This window comes from Heterodontus francisci, chromosome 19 (assembly GCF_036365525.1).
Source record: "Heterodontus francisci isolate sHetFra1 chromosome 19, sHetFra1.hap1, whole genome shotgun sequence".
Classification (NCBI taxonomy): domain Eukaryota; kingdom Metazoa; phylum Chordata; class Chondrichthyes; order Heterodontiformes; family Heterodontidae; genus Heterodontus; species Heterodontus francisci.
The window spans coordinates 66,598,023-66,622,472 of NC_090389.1; the positions used below are offsets into that span (position 1 = coordinate 66,598,023).

A 24,450-nucleotide genomic window follows, 5' to 3' on the forward strand; every position below is an offset into this window, starting at 1 on the left:
TTTTGGCAATCTGCCCTAATATTGCTCAATGGCAAATTTTACTTTCTAATGCTCGTATGAAGCTGTTTGGGACATTTTATTAAGTTAAAGGTGCTATATAAATACAAGGTTTTGTTTCAGTAGTATATAACCCTTCATCAGAAGCAGAGACACAGATATAAAAGTGAAACAAGATTCCACCATCCCTCTTCCAATTCTGTTTGACCAGAATACTGTACTGGGTACTATTGACTCCCCGTTTACAACACCACAGGAGATGGACTGGGAATAGAGAAAGTTGCCCAGTCAGCTCTCACTATCCTGTGCTGCCAGTGGAACCTGCAGGTGGCTCCTCCCGCCAGCAAGCGGAGCGCCGACTGAGCTCTCAGCGGCAGGAGCCGGGCGCAGCCCCCCGCGCTGTCGCACCACGGATCCGCCTCGTTCATAACTTTACTTCGGGGCTTGTGCTGGGCCGTTAGCAATCGGGAAGGGGCTGCGCAGTCCGCAGCGGAGGGGGTGCTGCCGACGCCATGTCGTTGCCGATGCTGCAGAGTAACAGTGGGCTGATGCGGAGGATCCTGGCCCACTTCCCCCGGGACCTGAGCTTGGCCTTTGCCTACGGCTCCGGCCTCTTTGGACAGGCAGGGCACCCGGGCCCGAGTGTAAGTGAGGGAGAAGGGGGTGGGGAGCCGTCTGTTCATGGTACTAACATGGGCTGGGCTGGGGTGTGGTGCAAAACCAGTATAAATGGTGCTAATATGGGAAGAGAAGACCTTTTTAACGGTACTAATATGGCAGGGGGTCCTTATTAATGCACTAACACAGGGGTCGCCAATCTTAATAACAAGCAAAGCCATTTAAAAAAAGTCAAAAACGCAATATCTAAAGAGCCTCAATGTTACTCAAAACAATGAAAAAGACATGCATTTCAACATTTTAGTTTTTTTTTTACAAAAAAGGTTGTTAATTGAATGATACTTTCTCACAAGTACAATGTTAATAAAAGTTTAAACAACAAAATAAGCCATTTAATTATCATCAAAATAGGTTTGAACGATTAAAGTCGGGAACTGCACTTGAATCCTTAATGAGCCGCAGGTTGCAGACCCCGTACTAACATATCGGAGGAGAGAGAGATCCTTATCCATGGTACTGTTGTGGGAGAGGAATCTGTATTGATTGTACTAATTTCTGGAGGAGACAGAGACTTTTTAACTGTACAATTATGAGGTGAAGGCGACCCTTTCTAATGGGGAAATTGAGAGAAACCCTTATTAATAATGCTATCATATGTGAAAGGGAGAGAGACCCTTTATTAATAGTTCTATTATATACAAGGGCAGAAAACCCCTACTTTCTGAAGCAGGGAAGACTGGGCAGAAAGAGACCCTTATTAAATGGCACTAACAACGGGGTGGGAACAGACACGAATGGTCTGATCACATGGGGTTAGATCAGACAGACAGTGTGAGTAAGACTCCTCTTACTAATGATGCTGAAATATAGGAGAGAAGTATCTTATTAATGGTATGTTGCCAAGATTACAGTTGGTGTATTTTTGACCTCTAGTTCTTAACCTATCAAATTCTCGGCTAGTTAGCTAATCTTAACTTAATTATCTCGTTATCTTCCAGGACACACAGTTTGATCTAAATTTGAACAGTCAATGGGAAAGAAAATTATTTAGTTATTGCTTTCAGTTCTGAGGAGCAGGGCTACCCCTGAGCAGTTGCTGATAAGATTATATGATATACTAACATTTTTTTGCTGTCCATGAGACACATTATAAAATAGCTTCTCCGTCCTATGGTACGTTTTGAGCAGGGAGTTGGCTGCAGGTTACATCCGTCAAGATGAGATTTATTGGTTGTAGGCAATGGAATATTTTCCTATTTTTAGGAACCTAGTGCTGAGCTGCAGAGTGAAGTGCTCTCTACTTTACCTTAACCTTAAAAGAGCATCTTTCACTTAACTAATTTCCACTCCAGAAATCTGAGTGGCCCTTCTGTGTAGGATTGCCAATTTCTGCTGCATTATTGGTTGTTTTGTGTTGTGAACCTATAAATGCTCAACTGGGTTGATAATAATGGTTCCATAAGTCACTGTTCTGTGCCAGAGTTGTTCAATAGATTAGCCACTAGATTGAGTACTGGAGACAATCACTGCAGGAAAGGAACCAATTCGAAACATCCAAATACATGTGGCTTATTGGGAATCCAGATCTGACTAATTGCATTTTATAACTAGTAAATAAATTGAGTATTAGACATCTGTTGGGTGTGTGACCTCTACTTGTATTCACACAGCGCATATGTACTTTTGTCGGTTAAAATGATGAGACGAGAGACAGACTATGCATGTGATTTTTGATCATGAGTGCTTTACTTCGCTTGTTTATTGAATAGGGTAGATGTTAAGTAAATATACACATGCTAAGTACATTTACATGTATGGAGAGTGCATATAAGGTCTTTACTAAAGTTAGTGTATGTGGCTAAAACTGTTACTTCTATTACTGTATCTAATTTAAATACTTAATGAAAGATATAAAGTCATAACATTGAATCATACTGCATTGTGGTGAACTACCATCCCTTCATTAGTAATGTTGCCATATTAGTATCAGAACTATATAAATACATTTATTGAAGGAGAAGCTGGTGTGGTATAAACACTAACCAATTGAATAGTATCAGGGTAGATGCAGGAAGGATGTTTCCGATGGTGGGGGAGTCCGGAACCAGGGGTCATAGTCTAAGGATACGGGGTAAACCTTTCATGACTGAGATGAGGAGAAATTTCTTCACCCAGAGAGTGGAATTCGCTACCACAGAAAGCAGTTGAGGCCAAAACATTGAATGTTTTCAAGAAGGAGTTAGATGGTCTTTGGTCTAAAGAGATCAAAGGGTATGGGTTGAAAGCAGGAACAAGTTACTGAGTTGGATGATCAACCATGATCATAATGAGTGGCAGAGCAGGCTCGAAAGGCCGAATGGCCTACTCCTGCTCCTATTTTCTATGTTTCTACGTTTCACCTGTGTTTCAGGGGCTTATATGGTAACATCAAAATATATACTCATGGAAGTTTGTAATCAATATATTTAATACTTGTACAGAAAATAGTGTTTGAAAGGTGCAGTTGACATTGTGAAATAGTCGTATAGAAAGAGGGTCACCAACTTCCCACAGTTTCTATAACAGCAATACCCTCAACTACAGAAAATCTATCATGTCTTGTTTTCACAAGGCAAACTGTTTTTCTTTAATTGAAGTACAGAGAATTCAGACTTCTGAGAGTTTTATTGTTGGTCTCCATTTATGTAGTACATTATATTGTCCAGAGAGCAAATTTGAGGCCTTTTTGATGTTGCAAAAATGTCTTCCCCTTGCTTCATTGGTGTCCTCTTGAAACACTAGCAATGGAATGATGTGACCAAAACTAATTTGAGGCATTTCCGTTTCTCTCAGATCAATTAACTGTTAGGTTATTGCATCCATTTGTGGTCAACTACCATTAATAGCTTGGCTATAAATCATTTTAACTTCGGTGGTGGAAAAACTTCTAGAAAAAATAATTCGGGACAAAATCAATAGTCACATGGACAAATGCGAGTTAATTAAGGAAAGCCAGCATGGATTTCGTATGGGATAATCCTGTTTAACTAGCTGGAGATTTTTGAGGAGGTAACAGCGAAGATTGATGAGGGCAATGCTGTTGATGTGGTGTACACAGACTTTCAAAAGGCGTTTGATACAGTGCCACACAACAGACTTGTGAGCAAACTTGTAGCTCATGGAATAAAAGGGACAGTAGCAACACGGATACGAAATTGGCTGAGTGACAGGAGACAAAGAGTAGTGGTTAATGGATGTTTTTCGGGCTGGAGGAAGGTTTGTAGTGGAGTTCCCCAGGGATAGGCGATGGAACCCATGCTTTTCCTGATGTATATTAATGACCTAGACCTTGGTGTACAGGGCATAATTTCAAAGTTTGCAAATGATACGAAACTTGGAAGCATTGTGAACTGTGAGGAGGATAGTGTAGAACTTTAAAAGGACATAGACAAGTTGGTGGAATGGGCAGACAATGGCAGATGAAGTTTAGTGTGGAGAAATGTGAGGTGATTCATTTTGGTAGTAAGAACATGGAAAGACTATATAAAATAAAGGGTACAATTCTAAAGGGGGTGCAGGAACAGAGGGACCGAGGTGTATATGTGCACAAGTCATTAAAGGTGGCAGGACAGGTTGAGAGCAGTTAATAAAGCATACAGTATCCTGGGCTTTATTAATAGAGGCATACAAATGCAAGGAAGTTATGTTGAGCTCATACAGGACATTAGTTCGGCCTCAGCTGGAGTATTGCATCCAATTCTGGGTGCCGCACTTGAGAAAAGGCGTGAGGGCATTGGAGAGAATACAGAGGAGATTCACGAAAATGGTTCCAAAGATGAGGAATTTCACTTATGAAGATAGATTGGAGAAATTAGGACTGTTTTCCTTGGAGAAGAGAAGGCTGAGAGGTGATTTGATAGAGGTATTCAAAATCATGAGGGGTCTAGACAGAGTAGATAGAGAGAAACTGTTCCCACTCGTGAAAGGATCGAGAATGAGATGGCACAGATTTAAAGTATTTGATAAGAGAAGCAAAAGTGACATGAGGAAAAACTTTTTCACGCAGTGAGTTGTTAAGGTCTGGAATGTGCTGCTTGAGAAAGTGGTGGAGGCAAGTTCAATTGAAGCATTCAGAAGGGAATTAGACAGTTATATGAAAAGGAAGAATGTGCAGGGTTATGGGCAGAAGGCAGGGGAATGGGACTGAGGGAATTGCTCTTTCAGAGAGCCAGTGCGGACACGATGGGTCAAATGGCCTCCTTCTGCACTGTAACAATTCTGTGATTCTGTGAATCATGAAGTGCTTTGTTAATGTAATTAAGATTACAGAAGTAAAACTGAGGACAGGTCACATAGAAAAGAATTTTTAAAATTAATTGAGTCTAACAAGGCTGGTTTTCTTGGCTTCAAGTCTTCATTCTGTGGCCATTTTCATTCATTATTTTCATAACCTTTGCCTCTTGTATCTCGTGTTATGTTGCTTTTTCTTTATTCATTCCCTCACTCTTGGATGCCTCTTTCAGTGATTTTGTATTTGCATATACAACTACCCAGAACAATAGTACTTGCTGTCTTACTCAAGATTCACTCGTCTATTCAGCTCACAAATTGTGGTTTAAGTTTTCATGATGGGAGAAAAACAAAGTAACAGTGCATGATCTCAGATTGCGCAAGTACGCGTGCCTTAGTATAATAGTAGAGTTTCTTATGCCCCTTTGATGGGCTAACTTATTACTTAGTTGGTTGCAGTGCTTTTTAATTATGAATAAAATAATGTGATTATGTTTACTTAGACGATTTACTTATTTTTTAACCTAAGCAAGTTGTTCACTTTCCCATTTTTAGAACAATATGCTGGATTTTATCTTTGCTGTGGATGATCCTGTGACTTGGCATACAATGAATATCATGAAAAACCCACGGCATTATTCATTTTTGAGGTTTTTTGGACCAAAGCATGTTAGTAAAATACAGAATAATTATGGAGCTGGAATATATTACAATACTTTAGTGCCATGTGATGACAGGGTAAGTAAACTCAACATGAAATGTAGCTTTTGTAATTACGGGAGTTAAATGTATGTAGTCTTGGTTGTAAAGCGCATACGGGTAGAAATATGCGATAGCATTTTATGATTTGTATTGTATCAAGTGTTGCACTACCTACTGCAATAAAGCACCTTAACATTAGGAAGTTCTGTTTTGCATTTTGCTCAGAATCTACAAAAACAGTATGTGTGTGTATCTGTCTGTATATATACGTGCACATGCTCTTATGGCACTAGGTTGGATGATATGTGTGATAAGTATTAGAAGTAGAGGCATACTGTATAATGCACAGTATTATTGTGCTTCCTTAAAGCCACAAAGTCTAATTGCAGTTATGTAAACACTGAATGAGGTTATAATTTAATTTCACTTCAAGAAGCAGGTCAGATTCCTGGGGTGGTTTCCATTTTTTGAAAAAAAGTCTAATTTAGTAATTAAGGGTTAGAAATATTCTAGCTGTTCTGTCTGCTAAGGTATTTTCAATTGCTGGGAAACTTTGTACATTCCAAATGATGACCTTTGTTTTTTGATACTTTTTTGTTTTTTTTTTAAAGTGAGAAGCAGGAATTTTCATAGTGGCACTTTCAAATGAGACTGCCAGAAAATGCATGTTTGAGATACCATTTAGCTTCTCATTAAGATATGAAATAAATATACTATTTAAATGAAATTTATGACTACAGTACCTTTGTTCCTTCAGTTGGTAGTATTCTCACTTCCGAGTTAGAAGGTTGTGGGTTCAAGACTCATTCCAGAGACTTGATCACAAACGTTTAGGCTGACACTCCAGTGCAGTACTAAGAGGGAGTGCTGCAGTGTCAGATGAGACATTAAACTGAGGCCTTGTCTGCTGTCTCAGGCAGATGCAAAAGATCCCTTGGCATTGTTTCAAAGAAGAGCAGGGGAAGTTATCCCTGCTGTCCTGCCTGGTGTTTATCCTTTAAACATCACTTTAAAGAAAAGCAGATTATCTAGTCATTGTCATGTTGCTGTTTGTGTGTGAAAATTGGCTGCTGCATTTTCTACATTACAATAGTGACGACACCTCAAAAGTAAACCATTGCGTAAAGTGCTTTGAAATGTCCTGAGGTTGTGAAAGGCACTATATAAATGCAAATATACTTTTTTTTACCAATATAAATTCCCCCATTATCCCATTTGGCAGAGCATAATACTGTTGTTTGAGTATACTGTGTGACGAGGCTGTCATTATAATCGGGTTCTAAATTTCTCTTAGAATGTCTGCTTTATTCACATAATTGAAGACTAGTTCAACTAATAAAATTATAATAATTTTGTATGGACTTTTGCCAAATCAAATCACTCTATATAAGGTAGTGTACAGAGGATTGAACCTGTTTTGATTAGTGAAGAAAAACAAAGGCTGCAAAGGCTGTCCCATAAATTGTAACTCGCTTCAGATACTACTAATCAGAATTTGCCATTATAGAAGAGATTATCACAGCAAAATCTCTCTTGCTAAAGCTGAAGAGAGATATTTCTAGTTGCAGCCATTTTTAAAAACTATTAAAACAAAATATATTGATGAATTTCCAATATCTAAATAATTGACGTATAAGCAATGTATTTTACACAGTATTTTCAACAACATTTTAAAAAGTACAGTAATTGGAGCAATTATAGGATCCTAATATAGAAGCAACTATGATGACTAATAATATATGTGAATAATCTGCTGGAATTATCATGAAATACTCTTGATTTTTTTTCAGATAATCAAATATGGTGTTATCAGTACAGGAACTCTGATTGAAGACCTTCTTCATTGGAAGAATTTATACATTGCTGGAAGACTGCACAAACCTGTAAGTTATATCGGAGCGAGAGCAGTTTTGAATCCAGAACCTGCATTGTTTGCTCATGATATTGAAGTGGCATTTCATTTCAATATTTAATTTGATCAGGCCATCTGTTGTTTTATTATTGACTGCTTTTTAGTGGCATGCTTAAAGTTGCTTGGTGACTTCACCCAGAGCTACCAGTTGTCAGTCTATACAAAAAGGTCCTAAACAGATTAAAAGGGCTCAAATCAAATGAACCTCCAGGAATAGATAGTATTGATCCCCAATTAACAGTGGAGACGATGATCGAGCTTTGTGAATCTTTATGGTTGAGTCAAGACCAGATGGACCTGTTGGATTGGAAATGGGTTAAAATAGTGTATGTTTTTAAAAAGGCAGCTTTGACCCCAGTATCATTATGTTAATACTGGTAAAATAATTGAACTGATTATCAAGGAGTAAGTGTGAGAACTGCCTGCGTGATAATCTAATAAAAGCAGCTAACATGGATTAGGGGGCAGGGGAATTATAAGCGACTGACTTTCTTGATTACATTTTTGAGTCAGTGACATCCCTAGACATCCTACAACATGCTACACCTTGACTTCCAAAAATATATTGCACCCAGTTGTTCTGTATGAAAGGCTAGTACATATAAATGCAAGAGAATTGTATAAGTTTAAAGTATTGCAGATTAAATGCACAACTTGGGAAAGGATAAGAAATTAGCTGACAGGTATGAAGCAGCTAGGTACTAGTTAGGGGAAAGAGTGCTTAGTGGGATGTCTCAGCGATCTGTTTGAATCTTTACTGTTTTGAACTTGCATTAAGACTTGAACTCAAATTTAATGCAAACTGGCCAAATTCATTGATTATACTGAACAGGGCTACGGGCCAAGTGCAGGAATATGGGATTAGAATAGTTGGGTGCTGTATGGCCGACACAGACACGATGGGCCAAAGGCCTGTTTCTGTGCTGTATAACTAACTCTATCACTATGAACCAGGAGGGACAATTGATCCTGGGGACACAGCGCAGGAACCAAAGAATGAAATTGACAAAATATGCAAGTGAATAGAACAATGGCAAATAACATTTAATTTTTTTACACAAGTGTAAGAAAAAACTCCATGTAAGAAGAAACAAATGGATGATATAAGTACTCTCTGAATGCTGTTGAAATATCTGATGATTAAATTGGAAAAATAAAACCTACATATATTTGTGGACTCGATGGTGTAATTTTAGCTGGGATAGAAAACTCATTTGTAAGTTGAGTTCATGAGTAGTGCAATCATCACAAGTTTTGATAAATTCGACTGAACAACTCAGAAATGAAATGTAATTATGTTAAATTCAACTGAGCAAAAGTGAGTTTTACAGAGTCTATTTGCTGCATACTATTGACTTCCTTAAAATTCATTGTGGAGGAAATAGCGCTTTGCAACTCAGCATTTCTGTCAAGCTTTGTTGATAAGATGCTAAAAATAATTGGTACCAAGGTAGCATATTCTCCAGCTGATATTGTATTATGTGAACTTTCCATCTTTCCTTACTGATACTCTACAGATTGTGACCAGGCCAGGTGAGGAGGGGGGTCCCAGGCTCCCCTCTTGCCCTTCCTTTTATTTGACTGCAACAGGGTTTATTCCTTTTTTAAACAGTGGTTGTGCTTACCACCTCAGTGAGTGTTTTACCTTTTACCTTTGATGTGATCATGAAAGAACCAATCGGACAGGTTTTCTTGAGTTTAAACAAGAAAGAGGTGAGTTTATTATACTTAATCTAAAACCGATCTACACAAGATTATGCTACACCTTCACGCACACATTCACATGAGACTCACACGCATACACACATACACAAATAGATTACAGAGGGAAAAGTAGATTGTGTGGTTGGATTAGAGTCCAGAATAAGTGTAAATTAAATACACAGTCTATGAAGTTGAATGATAGATTCGGTGGTCTTCTGGCTGCAGTTGTATTCTTGAAGTCCTTGGCTGATCAAAGTGCACTTTGCGGCTGGTCCGCTTGGCTCAAGGCTTTCTTGGAGGCAGACTTGTAGGTATCTTGCTTCCCCTGGTCTCTGTCAGTAGCCATTTGTAGGTTTGAACGGTCCACAGTCACAGACGGGGTTCAAACTTGTGTTATCTGGAGGGAGAGGGAGGGAGGCAAACAGCCTTTCTCCTGCTGCACAGTCTGAGTCACTGCCTGTCTGTCTTTGTTCAAGGAAACCTTTTGACTTTCACAGAGATGGACAGACGATCACGTGACAGCCTCTGTGTATTCACTGGAACCTTCTAATATTCAAGGTTCGGAATTGGTTTCTCAGTCCCCAGGATGCCAATATTTATACTTAGAGGGGGTTTGCTCTTTCAAAGTCAAGGTGTTGGGATTGCCTTGAATGCCGTGCTAATGAAGCAATCTTAGGTAATTCAGTCACTTAGAGCAAGCCATTGTTTTTTCATTTTCAGGTGAGGATATTAATCCAAAATGAAAACGGCAAATTACAAGCTGCACTGGCTAGGAATCTGAAAAGTGCAGTGGTTACAGCCTTTCTCATGCTGCCAGAATCATTTACTGAGGAGGAGCTCTATGTTCGTATTGCTGGACTCTCCTACTCTGGTTTGTTTCGTAGTCTCGGTTGACTCCATTTAGATGAATATTTCAGTTAACTGAATAGAAATTGAAAATCCAAGAAAATCTTCTGTCTATATCCATTACACTAGCTCATGTTAGCTGAATTCATATGACTTATTCATTCCTCCAGTGCATTCCTTATTTTCATTTATAACTCTGTCTATGGTCTTCCCCACCCAATCCGTGCTGTCGCTTGCAGCTCCATATACCCTCCAAAATGCTGCAATCCTCTGACTCTTCCCCTTTGTCCCACCATTGGTGACTGACCCTATTCTCCTCCCACCAACGTCTCCGCTTCTCTTTACATTTTTAAGAGCTTCAAAACTCATCCGTTCGACCAAGCTTTCAGTCATCCTTCTTAATCTTTCCCTGACGCAAAGTCCGTGAAACACCTGGGGATTTTCTTTTTACATTTAAAGGTGCTATGTAAATGTAAGCTGCTGTTGCTTTAATATTGTGATCATGAAAACAGCCACGTCAGTACAGAAGCTAAGGCATTATAGGTTTGAATTGGTGTGAACACTGTAATGGAGTTAATTTTCTTTTTAATCAGGTGATTTTAGAATGATTATAGGGGAAGACCGATCAAAAGTAATGAATATTGTCAGTGCAAACATGGAAAACTTCCAAAGACTGTACAGTGACATTTTACAGGAGTGCCCTCAAGTTGTCTACAAACAACAACTGGGTAAATTAGAGGTATGGCGCTTCAGTTTGGAAACAAGTTGAATGTAGTATAGCATGTATTATTTAATGTAAATCCTATTATTGAACAATGCTAATCAATGGTGTTCATTTTTAAGCTTGATAAAAGCCCAGAAGGTCAATTCACTCAGTTGATGGCTTTGCCCAGAACTCTTCAACAAGAGATAACTCGTTTGGTAGATCAACCAGGGAAAAATAGAGATGTAGAGGAGATCTTGCTTCAAGTAGCTCAGGACCCAGACTGTGGATTACTAATACAGCAAAGTAAGTGTTATATGTTTGACATTTTAGTTAATGAATTATAAATTTTGAGTAATCTTGATTCTGATTCTGAATTCTGTCCTGAAAGGGGAAACAAAGATACTGCATTTGGCTTTTTTCTATATATGTAATACTTGCCCAGTGGTAAACATCTAGATCTGGACCTTCCACACTTCTACATTTTCCCCCACCTTCTGTGAGTTATTGGGGAACAAATTCAGAATTGCAGGACATCTTCTCACTGAAGAGATGCACTCCTGACCCCATCTGATCTAACTTCTGAATCATTTCGTTAGCTCTGCGCTATCTGCAAAAAATAAATTTCACAAAAAGATATTAGAGTTTCCATTAGCCAATGCAAGAACACGCTGCTTGAGCACTTGCAGAGGCTGAAGGAAAGAATAGATCAGGAGAATGCAAGATGCTTGTGTCTAATGGCCAGCCCCTATGTCCATATTCAAGGATGCGAATCACAGGAATGCATTTACCCAACTTATGTAGCATTGGATGCTAGAAAATGGAGGAAGGTGCGAAGAGTGACATAGTGGAATACTTTCCCCAAGCATTTTTCTACCCTAACCTGCCCAGATTTGCTGAAGAAGTCTCGGCCCTAATCTCCAGAACCAAACCAAGTATATTATTTCACCAAGCTTTCATCTTCAACAAGATTGTGTTCAAGAGCATTGGTTACATGGAATGCCAGAATATGAATTCAAGCTCGTCATCATCCATACTCTGAATCCAAATCTCATCCATGCCACCTTTGACAGATTCCAGTTTGTCACTCACAAAGAGGTTTGTCAACCCCAGCAAAAGGCTGTTCTCTCACTGAGGAGCAGAGTATGTCTAAAATTAAATCTTTCCAGTGACTTGCTCTAAAAACATGGCTATCAAGTTGTGCTAAGGGGGAGGTTTGATTTGTTCCAGTCAAACTTGAATAATGTGGGATAAAAACAGAAAGTGCTGGAAGTAATCGGCAGGTCTGGTAGCATCTGTAAAGAGAAACTGAGTTAATGTTCCGAGTCGGATGAGCCACTTTTTCTCTCCACAGATGCTGCCCGTCCTGCTGAGTATTTCCAACACTTTCTGTTTTTATTTTAGATTTCCAGCATCAGCAGTATTTTGCTTTTATTTTAATAATGTGGGGCTTTTTGATCTACTTTGTGATGGAAATCAACACCTGCCAAATGGAAAGATATTAATTTTGTCATATGGAACACTACTTGAACCTTTTTTTACTGGACATTGCACATAACTTGTTTGAAAGGGCTTCAGAGCTAAACAGCTGAAAACATAGTTGCACATTTGCATTCTGAGAGACAGTTGAATAGAGAGACAATGGGAGTGCTCACTGATTCAATTAACAAGATTGGTCTGGGCAATAGTGATGATCCACATCTTGTCTGTGTAAGAACCAGAACTCCACCCCCCGCCCCCACCAAGTGTGTCTGGAAAGGTAACCCCTGCTCCCCAAGAAGCTACTGTTTCAAACAAAGAGAGGGTCACATGGCCTACCTGCTGGCTAGACTGGGGACTTTTTGAATTGTGCCACACAGAAAGAGATCAGACTGCGATTTGAACAGAAAGGAGAAGGAAGGTCTCTCTTCCTCTGTGTCTCTCTCCAGCAAAGTCCCGGGAAAGCCACGGTGGCAGCGTAAGCCTCAAATATACAGAACTTTACAGGTGACCACCGAGAAAACAATTGAAACCTCTCTTTGGCCTTCTGGTACCAGAGAAGCAAACTTGAAATTTTGCACTGGGCTCCAGCACGAACTCCAAGACCTCAACTTCAACCAAGGACTTTACATCAAAGACAAAGGACAGTAACTGAATTCCATTTATTGCCAACTCTACTTCAACCTCCACCCCCTAATTCTTTCTTCCCCTCTGTATCTGTTTGTGTTTGTGTGCATGCTAGCGTGGTTGCGTCATGTATTTTAGCAATTTTAACCTAGTTAGAGTGATATGGCTATTAAACTTAGATCTTTCTTGTTTAAACCTGTCTTATTGTTCATTTACAATTACAATTGGAGAGCAGTGAGCAAACTCACTGAGGTGGTAAGCTAAAATCACTCTTTTAAGAAGATAAACCCTGTTACGGCCAAACCTGGAAAGGGCAAGAGGGGAGCCTGAGACTCCTTACTCACCAGGTCGTAACAACTTGTATGCTACTAATAAATTTTAAGTTAACATGAGACAAATTTAGTGGTGTAAAGACATCCTTGCATCATTGATAATGACCTCCTGTATTAATAAAAACATGGCAAAATTTCTTGCGAGACATTTCACCCTGGAAGTACCCTTAACAAAATTACCCAAAGAAAGTGTATGTTCTGATTATTTTAACAATGAGATGGGTTTCAGTACTAAAATCTTTTTTGAAAATGTCATTTTATAAACTGTTTTCTTCAGTCCGGTTTACTCAAGCTGGAAGCAGGAACGCAAGCTTCTCACCTGATTTATTTCATGTTGTTGTATATCCTTCCAAAGCATTTTAATCTACATTTTCACAAACACTCTTTATAAAAGCAGCTCAATTGTGGAATTTCAAGTTGCAACCTAAATTTATAATTTATTCATCTACATTAACAAATCTCATTATGGAATTCAATCATGAGTGACGAGGTTTTTTTTAAAAAAGAAGTTTCATTGGTTGTTTTTATACACTATATGTGTGTTGTCTTTGTATTGTCAATCATTATTATCAGTGATGTCAATAAAAGGCAGCAACTGCGTCTGTTCAAAGGGTTTACTATGTCTGGAATAAACTGTAAATGATTTCATGTGAGTTTCACTACATGGTAATATGCAGATTTCTAGGCATCCTGAGCTAGTTTCACAAGAGTGAGTTCTTCTTTTGGGCCTCCTTATCTCGAGAGACAATGGATACGCACCTGGAGGTGGTCAGTGGTTTGTGAAGCAGCGCCTGGAGTGGCTATAAAGGCCAATTTTAGAGTGACAGGCTCTTCCACAGGTGCTGCAGAGAAATTTGTTTGTCGGGGCTGTTGCACAGTTGGCTCTCCCCTTGCGCCTCTATCTTTTTTCCTGCCAACTACGAAGTCTCTTCGACTCACCACATTTTAGCCCCGTGTTTATGGCTGCCCGCCAGCTCTGGCGAACGCTGGCAACTGACTCCCACGACTTGTGATCAATGTCACAGGATTTCATGTCGCGTTTGCAGATGTCTTTATAGCGGAGACATGGATGGCCGGTGGGTCTGATACCAGTGGCGAGCTCGCTGTACAATGTGTCTTTGGGGATCCTGCCATCTTCCATGCGGCTCACATGGCCAAGCCATCTCAAGCGCCGCTGACTCAGTAGTGTGTACAAGCTGGGGATGTTGGCCGCCTCGAGGACTTCTGTGTTGGAGATACGGTCCTGCCACCTGATGCCAAGTATTCTCCGGAGGCAGCGAAGATGGAATGAATTGAGACGTCGCTCTTGGCTGACATACGTTGTCCAGGCCTCGCTGCCATATAGCAAGGTACTGAGGACGCAGGCCTGATACACTCGGACTTTTGTGTTCCGTGTCAGTGCGCCATTTTCCCACACTCTCTTGGCCAGTCTGGACATAGCAGTGGAAGCCTTTCCCATGCGCTTGTTGATTTCTGCATCTAGAAACAGGTTACTGGTGATAGTTGAGCCTAGGTAGGTGAACCCTTGAACCACTTCCAGAGCGTGGTCGCCCCATGATGTTTGTTTTCTTGAGGCTGATGGTTAGGCCAAATTCATTGCAGGCAGCCGCAAACCTGTCGATGAGACTCTGCAGGCACTCTTCAGTGTGAGATGTTAAAGCAGCATCGTCAGCAAAGAGGAGTTCCCTGATGAGGACTTTCCGTACTTTGGACTTCGCTCTTCGGGCAAGGTTGAACAACCTGCCCCCTGATCTTGTGTGGAGGAAAATTCCTTCTTCAGAGGACTTGAACGCATGTAAAAGCAGCAGGGAGAAGAAAATCCCAAAAAGTGTGTGTGCGAGAACACAGCCCTGTTTCACGCCACTCAGGATAGGAAAGGGCTCTGAGGAGGAGCCACCATGTTGAATTGTGCCTTTCATATTGTCATGGAATGAGCTGATGATACTTAGTAGCTTTGGTGGGCATCCAATCTTTTCTAGTAGTCTGAAGAGACCACGTCTGCTGACGAGGTCAAAGGCTTTGGTGAGATCAATGAAAGCAATGTAGAGGGGCATCTGTTGTTCACGGCATTTCTCCTGTATCTGACGAAGGGAGAACAGCATGTCAACGGTCGATCTCTCTGCACGAAAGCCACACTGTGCCTCAGGGTAGACGCGCTCGGCCAGCTTCTGGAGCCTGTTCAGAGCGACTCGAGCAAAGACTTTCCCCACTATGCTGAGCAGGGAGATTCCACGGTAGTTGTTGCAGTCACCGCGGTCACCTTTGTTTTCATAGAGGGTGATGATATTGGCATCGTGCATGTCCTGGGGTACTGCTCCCTCATCCCAGCACAGGCATAGCAGTTCATGTAGTGCTGAGAGTATAGCAGGCTTGGCACTCTTGATTATTTCAGGGGTAATGCTGTCCTTCCCAGGGGCTTTTCCGCTGGCTAGAGAATCAATGGCATCACTGAGTTCTGATTTGGTTGGCTGTATGTCCAGCTCATCCATGACTGGTAGAGGCTGGGCTGCATTGAGGGCAGTCTCAGTGACAACATTCTCCCTGGAGTACAGTTCTAGGTAGTGCTCAACACAGCAGTCCATTTGTTTGTGTTGGTCAGTGATTATGTCCCCTGATTTAGATTTGAGGGGGGCGATCTTCTTGATGGTTGGCCCAAGAGCTCTCTTCATGCCATCATACATTCCTCTGATGTTTCCGGTGTCTGAGGCCAGCTGAATATGACTGCATAGGTGTTGCCAGTAGTCGTTTGCGCAGCACCTGGCTGTTCTTTGTGCAGTGCTTCTGGCTGCTTTTAGTGCTGCGGATGTTAAATCGCTGGGGGCTTTCTTGTAGTTCAACAGTGCAATGCGCTTAGTGGCTATGACATGTTCCAGCTCTTCATTATGAGATTGAAACCAGTCTGCATTTCTCTTCGCACTTTTGCCGTAGGTGGTCAAAGCTGACTCATAGCGTCTCTGATGTGGGCCCACTTGGTCTCAGCATCCCCAGTGGGAGTGTTTTGAAGGGCTGTTACAAGTGAGTTTAGAAATTTTTGTAAGCTGTGGGTGAGAAATTCTGCTAGTGTTGATGCGCGGGTGGCCCTTCTGCTTGGAATGATGCAACTTCTTTGGTCTGAGTCTAACCTTGCTGCACACCAGGGAGTGGTCGGTGTCGCAGTCCGCACTGTGGAAGCTGCGTGTGATTTGAACACTGTTTAAGGCGGCTCGTCTTGTGACAATGAGGTCTAGCTGGTGCCAACGACGCGATCTTGGGTGCCTCCATGAAACCTGGTGACAGGGTTTAGTGTGAAAGAACGAGTTGGTGATGCAGAGGTTATGATAGGTACACAACTCAAGCAGTCTCTGCCCATTCTCATTCATCCTTCCAACGCCATAGCGCCCAAGGCAGGAGGGCCATGAGTCATGGTCGGCCCCAACCCTGGCATTAAAGTCCCCCAGCAGGAATAGGTGTTCGGTGTCGGGGATGCTGCTAATGATGTTATGGAGTTGCTCGTAGAACTGGTCTTTAGCTTCAGGAGGGGAGCAGAGTGTTGGAGCATAGATGCTGAGTAGGTGTACTGGACCAGAGGTGGTGAGCAGTCGGATGGACAGTATGCGTTCCGAGCCATTTGAGGGAGGCCCTATCATGCTGAGCAAGGAGTTTCTGATGGCGAAGCCCACTCCATGCTGTCTTGGTTCTTCAGGATCCCTGCCGTGCCAGAAGAAGGTGTAGTTTTGCTCTGCTAGAGATCCACTCGCGGGGAGGCGTATCTCCTGAAGTGCTGCAATGTCTACATTGAGTCTGCTGAGCTCGTTGTTAATGATGGCGGTCTTCCGAGAATCGTTGATTTGTGTAAGGTCTTCCGACAGGCCAGGACACATAGTTCTGACGTTCCATTTGCAAAGCGAAGGGCTGGTACCTTCTTTCCTTTTTTCATGTTGATTGGGGCCGTGTACCAGTCCACCTTTTGGGCAATGACCCTGAGCTCCAAGCACCCATTGAAGCAGGTAGACTGTGGCGGGACAGAACCTTATTGACCGGGGGCTGCCCGGTTTGAGGCGGGCGGTAGCTGTCCAGTGAGGTGCAATTACCTCTCCCACCGACAAAGGCAACCCGTGGCACCCAGTTTCTACGCCAATTTATCTGGACTTATAACCCGTAACTGCTGCCTTCCATGTTGTTTCAGTCGCTGTGAGGCAACTATGGAGTGACCTCTCCATGGCGCATGCCTGGGCAAGTTTATGGAGGTTGAGAGTTGCCCAGTCGTCAAAACCCCCCTCTCGGCCTTTCTGGTGGGGTCCAAAGGAGTGCAGAACACGACGCTTGGGACCGGTATGGCTGCAGGAACTGCCGGAAACATGCCAAAGGTGACACATGACCGCCTACGGGGTTCCGCTCCGGATTATCTGTTAGGGTTTACTCCCTTAGCCTTGGTCTCTCCCGAGACGCCCACAAGGGAGGGGGAGCTGGGAAGGGGGCTGTAAGGGGGTGGGGGGGCTGCAGGGGAAGGGGGTGCGGGGGGAAGATGGTGCGTGGGGCGGGCGGGCTGGGACGGGGTTGTTGGGGGGTGAGCTGAGAGGGTGGAGCAGGGAAGGGGGGGATGGGGGGGGAAAAGTGGGGGGGGAGCAGATGCAGGTAATAAGGTCCCTAGTGCCCACCATCGACGTCCGGAAGCTCATCCACGTCCTTCGGGAGGTGAAGCATCTTTTGGCAGATTTACAGAGGTGATTACATTCACTGAGGGGTTTTTTTTCAGTGGTTTAAATAAAGGCATACAGCATTGCTGCAGATGCTCTCCGAGCCATCTCCCGCGGGCGCTTTGAAGTTGCGGCCGGGGGGCCGTTAGTGGATTTTTTGGGTGAGTAAGAGTGAGTAAGTCTGAAATAATCAGTTATTGCCACATGCCTTTTAAGGATGACCAGCATTGAACTGTCAAATGCTTTGTCGACATTTGCAATGTAAACGCATTGGAAGTTGAAGTTTCATTAGCCCAAAATTCCAAGGAGACTAGCAAGGCAGCTTGCTGCTTCCTCTGGACTAATTTAGGCTGGCTATAACGTCGGCAGCAGCCCTTGGATAGGTCCTGGGAGACATTTTTCAAAAAAATACTTAATTTATAAAATTTGTAAAAGTGCATAACAACAGTTCAAATTTGACATTAAAGTTCATTACAGTACATGGCCCACGGAGTTGCCTCACTACACTTACAATTACAGATTAAGTTTACATTTTGTTTCAAACATTCTCTGGTGCATACCGCCCGAGGAGTTTTCCAAGGGTTCCAGCCCCTTAATGTGCTATAGTGGAAGGGCGTTAGGCTGTGGCCTTTCCCCATTGAGCCTTAGCGGCAGCTGTCCCAAGCTTTAGTGCATCGCTCAACATGTAGTCCTGGTCCTTGGAATGTGCCAGTCTGCAACATTCAGCAGACCAATAAGCATCTTTCACCAAGTTGGTGGTCCTCCAGCAGCAGTTGATGTTTGTCTCAGTTGTCCTAGGAGACTATTTTTTTTTCAAAAGATATACTTTATTCATAAAATATGTAAAAGTACATTACATAGCAGTTCAAATTGGACATTACATAAAGTTCAATACAGTTCAAATACTTTCAATATAGTGTGTGGCACTTTGAGGTGCCTCACTTTTTTTTTCTTTGGCCTCCTTGTCTCGGGAGACAATGGGTAAGCACCTGGAGGTGGTCAGTGGTTTGTGGAGCAGCGCCTGGAGTGGCTATAAAGGCCAATATTAGAGTGACAGACTCTTCCACAGGTGCTGCAGATAAAAAATTGGTTGTCAGGGCTGTTTCGCAGTTGGCTCTCCCCTTGCGCTTCTGTCTTTTTTCCTGCCAACTGCTAAGTCTCTTCGACTCGCCACACTTTAGCTCCGCCTTTATGGCTGCCCGCCAGCTCTGGCGATCGCTGGCAACTGACTCCCACGACTTGTGATCAATGTCACAGGACTTCATGTCGCATTTGCAGACGCCTCACTACACTTACAATTACAGGTTATTACAATATTGGTGGTCCTAGGAGTCAAATGGGAAGGGGGTGAGCTTGGGCTGGCAGTGGCCTGCAGCAGTGCTGTAGAGCCAAAAGGATCACTTCTGTTCATCTTCTCCATCAATCCCACTTTCCTGCCATATCCCTTGATTCCCTTAGTGCCCACAAATCTATCTATCTCAGTCTTGAAAATAATGCTGTCCATTAGCCTGAACTGGAACTAAAGTTGTGCAGCTACTGCAGGCTTTTCAGGAGTTACTATTGACACATTTGAAATTGCTCATTTGTCTCCTTCCCCCAGGTTGTGGTTATGCAACAATTCATATTTTGAAGAAAAACTGTCTACCTATAATGCAAGCATTGACCGACTTAATTTCTAAATACTGGCCATGATACCAACAAAGAAGGCTAGCCGACTCTCATTGAACGTTGAAGAATCTGCGTAGTTTTATGTATTGCTTGTTCACTTTGTCTCTGATAGGGACCAATTTCATACCACTATTATGCTACTTACCTAAAGGCCCTGAAATTTTCCTTACTTAATTCTGGATGAAAACATTGTTTTCACACTCCTCACTTTGGATCTAGGCATTCCTTTTATTTAATTTGGGATACCAGTCAGTGTTCCCTCTAAGCTGCGTGAGTGCACAGCAATCGGGAATGTAGCGTGTAAGGATCAAACGGGCTGTGCACAAAAAACTTTCCCTTTAAGATGCACTCGTGCACGGCCGCATGTCAATCTTAAAGCGACCGCTCAGTCCAACAAGTTGACCGTGCACAGCAAACAGATGTTAGGGGTAACATTGGTACCATCCCAAAGTCTGATGTGGGGAATAATGGCCACAAATCTGTATTTAGCCTCTGTGCATTAGCACCTTTGTGTTTTGCCTAAGGACAGCCCCTTGTTCTTTTAATCAGCTAACCTGAATCTATGCACCAATTGTAAACTGGCTGCACAGTTACTGCAGAAGTCTAGATTCTGCTGCTTTTGTTGTAAATGCCTTTCTGCAGGAACTTGGAGGAGTGGGGGGTGGGGGGGGGTGGTGGGTGTGGAAACAGAGCGCAACATTGAGAGTGAAGTAGTAACAACAGCTGGAGGACAATTGTAGGAAGTCTGTCCCAAGTTGAATACTATCTAGATTGCACCCCGGGGCCAATTAATTTACATGCATCATTTTCAAGCTGTAGTTTCAAATTTCAGTCCTAACTGCAAAGTATAACATTATTTAAACATATAGTTCGAACTTTTATAGCACAAGTTAAATTAAAATAATCGATTTTTTTCCCCCACAAATGCTAGGTGTAGCTGGTATCGTAAAATCCTCAAGTGTGACCCAAAGTGCAAAAGGAATTCTTACTGCTGGTAAGTTTTCCCTGTAAATAATTGTACACTGTAATGTATTAATTACATTCAGCTGAAGTGCCATTGGCAGTTTTAAAGGTTTATTAAGATTTCCAGGCATTCTCTCATGTAATGTTTCATGTGTATTTAGGTATGAAAAAAACAGTTACCTACAGCATGAAGAAGCTGCATAAAATGTGGAGAGGTTGGAGAAGAAAATCTGCCTAGCAAACTGTATTTGGAAAAGACAATATTTTTTATGAAGCACAGGAGCTGTGAGTTTTTCAACAGTAACTGGGATACTTATAAATTATTAAATACATGTTTGCATCATCTTTATAATGACTGGAGGTTAATCTTTCTGCACTTCAGTGTCATTATAATGACTCAACGTATTTTCAAAAGATTTTACTGGTAAATATTTCATGAACACAAGTCCCATTTATGGTTTGCAATATTCAGTATTACAATTTTATGGAACTTCTTTCTAAAATGTGCAAATTTTGCAAGCAGTGGATGATTAGTAATCAATGGGTTAATTAGGATCCAATCATTGTGGAAACTGTACAGATCCAAATGAGGCCCAGATGCTACACTTAACAGTGAACACAACCAATGGGAGACCTTTATTCAGATCATATTGTTATTTAACCATCTGTAAGCCACACCCATTAACTAATATAGTGACATCATAGTGAAGCTTCAGGTCACATAAGTTTGGTTTGTGGATTTTGTGTCCGAATCACTCAAAAATAAGGTTTTAATTATTTCTGCTTCAGATCAGTTCCCTATAAATGCGATTTCTTGTTTAATTAGATACTTTTATTTTTCTGCTCTGTTTAGACATAATGGTTCTTGTTTTAGTCGGGAGGGGGAAAATCAGCAGGGACCAGAGATCAAACCAGGGCCTTTCCTGTCTTTATGCTTAGTTCCACACCATGTGGTGAATTTACCCACTGAATCATGAGGAAAGTGGAATCATACAGCTATCCGTTCTTGAGGCACTAGTTTACATAGCAAAATAGGTTTTGGAGCAGATCATAAAAGGGTTGTATAGCAATCATTGTCATTGAGGTACTGTACTTGAAACTGAAACCTTTTGCTAGGCAAATGCAATGATGTAGTGCTCTTATATTTATTCAGATTGATTGATTGGCTTTCAGTCCAGTGAATCATGACTCCCAAGTAGAATGATTCACTTTAAACAGGTGGTGTTTTTGAATTAAACCCAAATTTACCTTGCTTTGCTAGTTAATCTAGTTGATAGAAAGTTTGAAATGCATTGAATTACACTAGATACTGTGTTTACTGTCTCCCCTTTATAGCCAGTAACAGTAGTTTCATGCTTACAAAGGCTGTGAATACTGCATTGTTCATATTAATTTTTGTCAGGCAGTTGTCAAATACTTGTAGAAAGCTGTCACCATATGAAAGTCTTCAAACCAAGTTACTGAAAAAGACACATTGTTAGAATTTCCGTTGGTCTGATAAAGAAATGGACATTATCTTGCCATAAAGACCCTCACTCAAGTCCAGAAAGCTTAGATGCAGCTTGGCAAAAGACCAAAATATTTATGCAAGAGCATTTCTAAAATTCAGTGAGTTAGAAACATATAAGCGTAGAAAAATAGGAGCAGGAGTAGGCCATTGGGCCCTTCCAGCCTGCTCCGCTATTCAATGCTGATCATCCAAACTTAGTAACCTGTTCCCGCTTTCTCCCCATATCCCTTGATCCCATTAGCCCTAAGAACTATATCTAACTCTTTATTGAATATATTTAATGATTTGGCCTCAACTGCTTTCTGTGGTAGAGAATGCCACAGGTTCACCACACTCTGGGTGAAGAAATATCTCCTCATCTCAGCCCTAAATGGCTCACCCCTTATCCTTAGATTGGGACCCCTGGGCCTGGACTCTATGCCATCGGGAACATCCTTCCTGCATCTAGTCTGTCCAGTCCTGTTAGAATTTTGTTGGTTTCTATGAGATCCCCCCTCATTCTTTTAAAATCTAGCGAATACAAGCCTAATCAACCCAACCTCTCTTCATACATCTGTCCTGCTAACCCAGGAATTAGTCTGTTGAACCTTCGCTGCACTCCCTCCATAGCAAGAACATCCTTCCTCAGATAAGGAGACCAAAACTGCACACAATACTCCAGATGTGGGCTTACCAAGGCCTTGTATAATTGCAGCAAGACATCCTTGCTGCTGTACTCTAATCCTGTCGCTCTGAAGGCCAACATACTATTTGCTGTCTTAACTGCCTGTTGCACCTGCATGCTTACTTTCAGCGACTGGTGCACAAGGACACCCAGGTCTCGCTGCACCTCCCCCTTTCCCAATCTATCGCCATTCAGATAATCTGCCTTTCTGTTTTTGCCAGCAAAGTGGATAACCTCACATTTATCCACATTATACTGCATCTGCCATGTATTTGCCCACTCACTCAACCTGTCCAAATCACACTGGAGCTTCTCTGCATCCTCTTCGCAGCTCACAGTCCCACCCAGCTTTGTGTCGTCTGCAAACTTGGATTAATTGCATTTAATTCCCTCATCTATATCATTAATATATATTGTGAATAGCTGGGGTCCTAGCTGTGATTCCTGCGGTACCCCACTAGTCACTGCCTGCCACTCGGAAAAAGACCCGTTTATTCCTACTCTTTGTTTCCGGTCTGCCAACCAGTTCTCTATCCATGTCAGTACCTTATCGAAAGCCTTCTGAAAGTCCAAATACACCACATCCACTGGTTCTCCCTTATCTATTCTTCTAGTTGTATCCTCAAAAAATTCCAGTAGATTTGTCAAGTATGATTTCCCTTTCGTAACGTTGATTTTGTCCGATCCTGTCATTGTTTTCCAAGTGCTGTGCTGTTGCATCTTTTATAATGGACTCTAGCATTTTCCCCACTACTGATGTCAGGCTAACCAGTCTATAATTCCCTGTTTTCTCTCTACCTCCTTTTTTTAAATAGTGAGGTTACATTGGCTACCCTCCAATCCCTTGGAACTGTTCCAGAGTCTATAGAATTTTGAAAAATGACCAGCAATGCATCTACTATTTCTCGGGCCACTTTCTTAAGTACTGTGGGATGTAGATTATCAGGCCCTGGGGATATATCGGCCTTCAATCCCATCAATTTCCCTAACACCATTTCCCTAGTAATACTGATTTCATACAGTTCCTCCTTCTCACTAGACCCTATGTTCCCCAACATTTCTAGGAGGTAATTTGTGTCCTCCTTTGTGAAGTATGTATTTAATTGGTCTGCCATTTCTTTGTTCCCCATTGTACATTCCCCCGTTTCTGACTGTAAGGGACCCACATTTGTTTTCACTAATCTTTTTCTCTTCACATATATGTAGAAGCTTTTACAGTCAGTTTTTATGTTCTCTGCAAGCTTGCTCTCATACTCTATTTTCCCCTTCTTAGTCAATCCCTTTGTCCTCCTTTGCTGAATTCTAAACTGCTCCCAATCCTCAGGTTTGCTGCTTGTTCTGGCCATTTTATATTTCTCCTCCTTGGATCTAATACTACCTCTAATTTCTTTTGTAAGTCAGGGTTGAGCCACCCTTCCTGTTTTCATTCCTGTCAGGCGCAAAAATAACAATTATTGTAATTCATCCATGCGCACTTTAAATGCTAGCCATTGCCTATCCACTGTCAACCCTTTAAGTAACGTTCCCCAATCTATCATGGCCAACTTGCACCTCATACCTTCATAGTTTCTTTTATTTAGATTCAGGACCCTAGTCTTGAAATCAACTCTCTCACCCTCCATCTTAATGAAGAATTCTACCATGTTGTGGTCGCTCTTCCCCAAGGGACCCCGCACAACAAGATTGTTAACTAATCCTTTCTCATTACACAATACCCAGTCTAGGATGGCCTATTCTCCAGTTGGTTCCTCAACGTATTGGTCCAAAAAACCATCACGTA

The 24,450-nt window shown here is 41.8% G+C and overlaps 1 protein-coding gene across 7 annotated transcripts in view; it reads left to right on the forward strand.

Annotated features, from left to right (window-relative positions):
• Positions 1-291: 291 nt before the first annotated feature.
• The window catches only part of tamm41 (TAM41 mitochondrial translocator assembly and maintenance homolog), a 38,800-nt gene continuing 14,641 nt past the window's right edge, over positions 292-24,450 (forward strand). For all 7 annotated transcript variants that reach the window (XR_010976982.1, XR_010976984.1, XR_010976981.1 and 4 more), the window contains exons 1-8: positions 292-641; positions 5,440-5,622; positions 7,377-7,469; positions 9,923-10,073; positions 10,642-10,787; positions 10,892-11,057; positions 20,465-20,527; positions 20,658-20,781. Coding sequence is in view for 3 of the 7 variants with exons in the window: in XM_068051838.1 (XP_067907939.1) it covers positions 510-641; positions 5,440-5,622; positions 7,377-7,469; positions 9,923-10,073; positions 10,642-10,787; positions 10,892-11,057; positions 20,465-20,527; positions 20,658-20,734 (1,011 nt within the window). In the remaining 4 variants the exon portion in view is untranslated. The remainder of the gene's footprint in view (positions 642-5,439; positions 5,623-7,376; positions 7,470-9,922; positions 10,074-10,641; positions 10,788-10,891; positions 11,058-20,464; positions 20,528-20,657; positions 20,782-24,450) is intronic.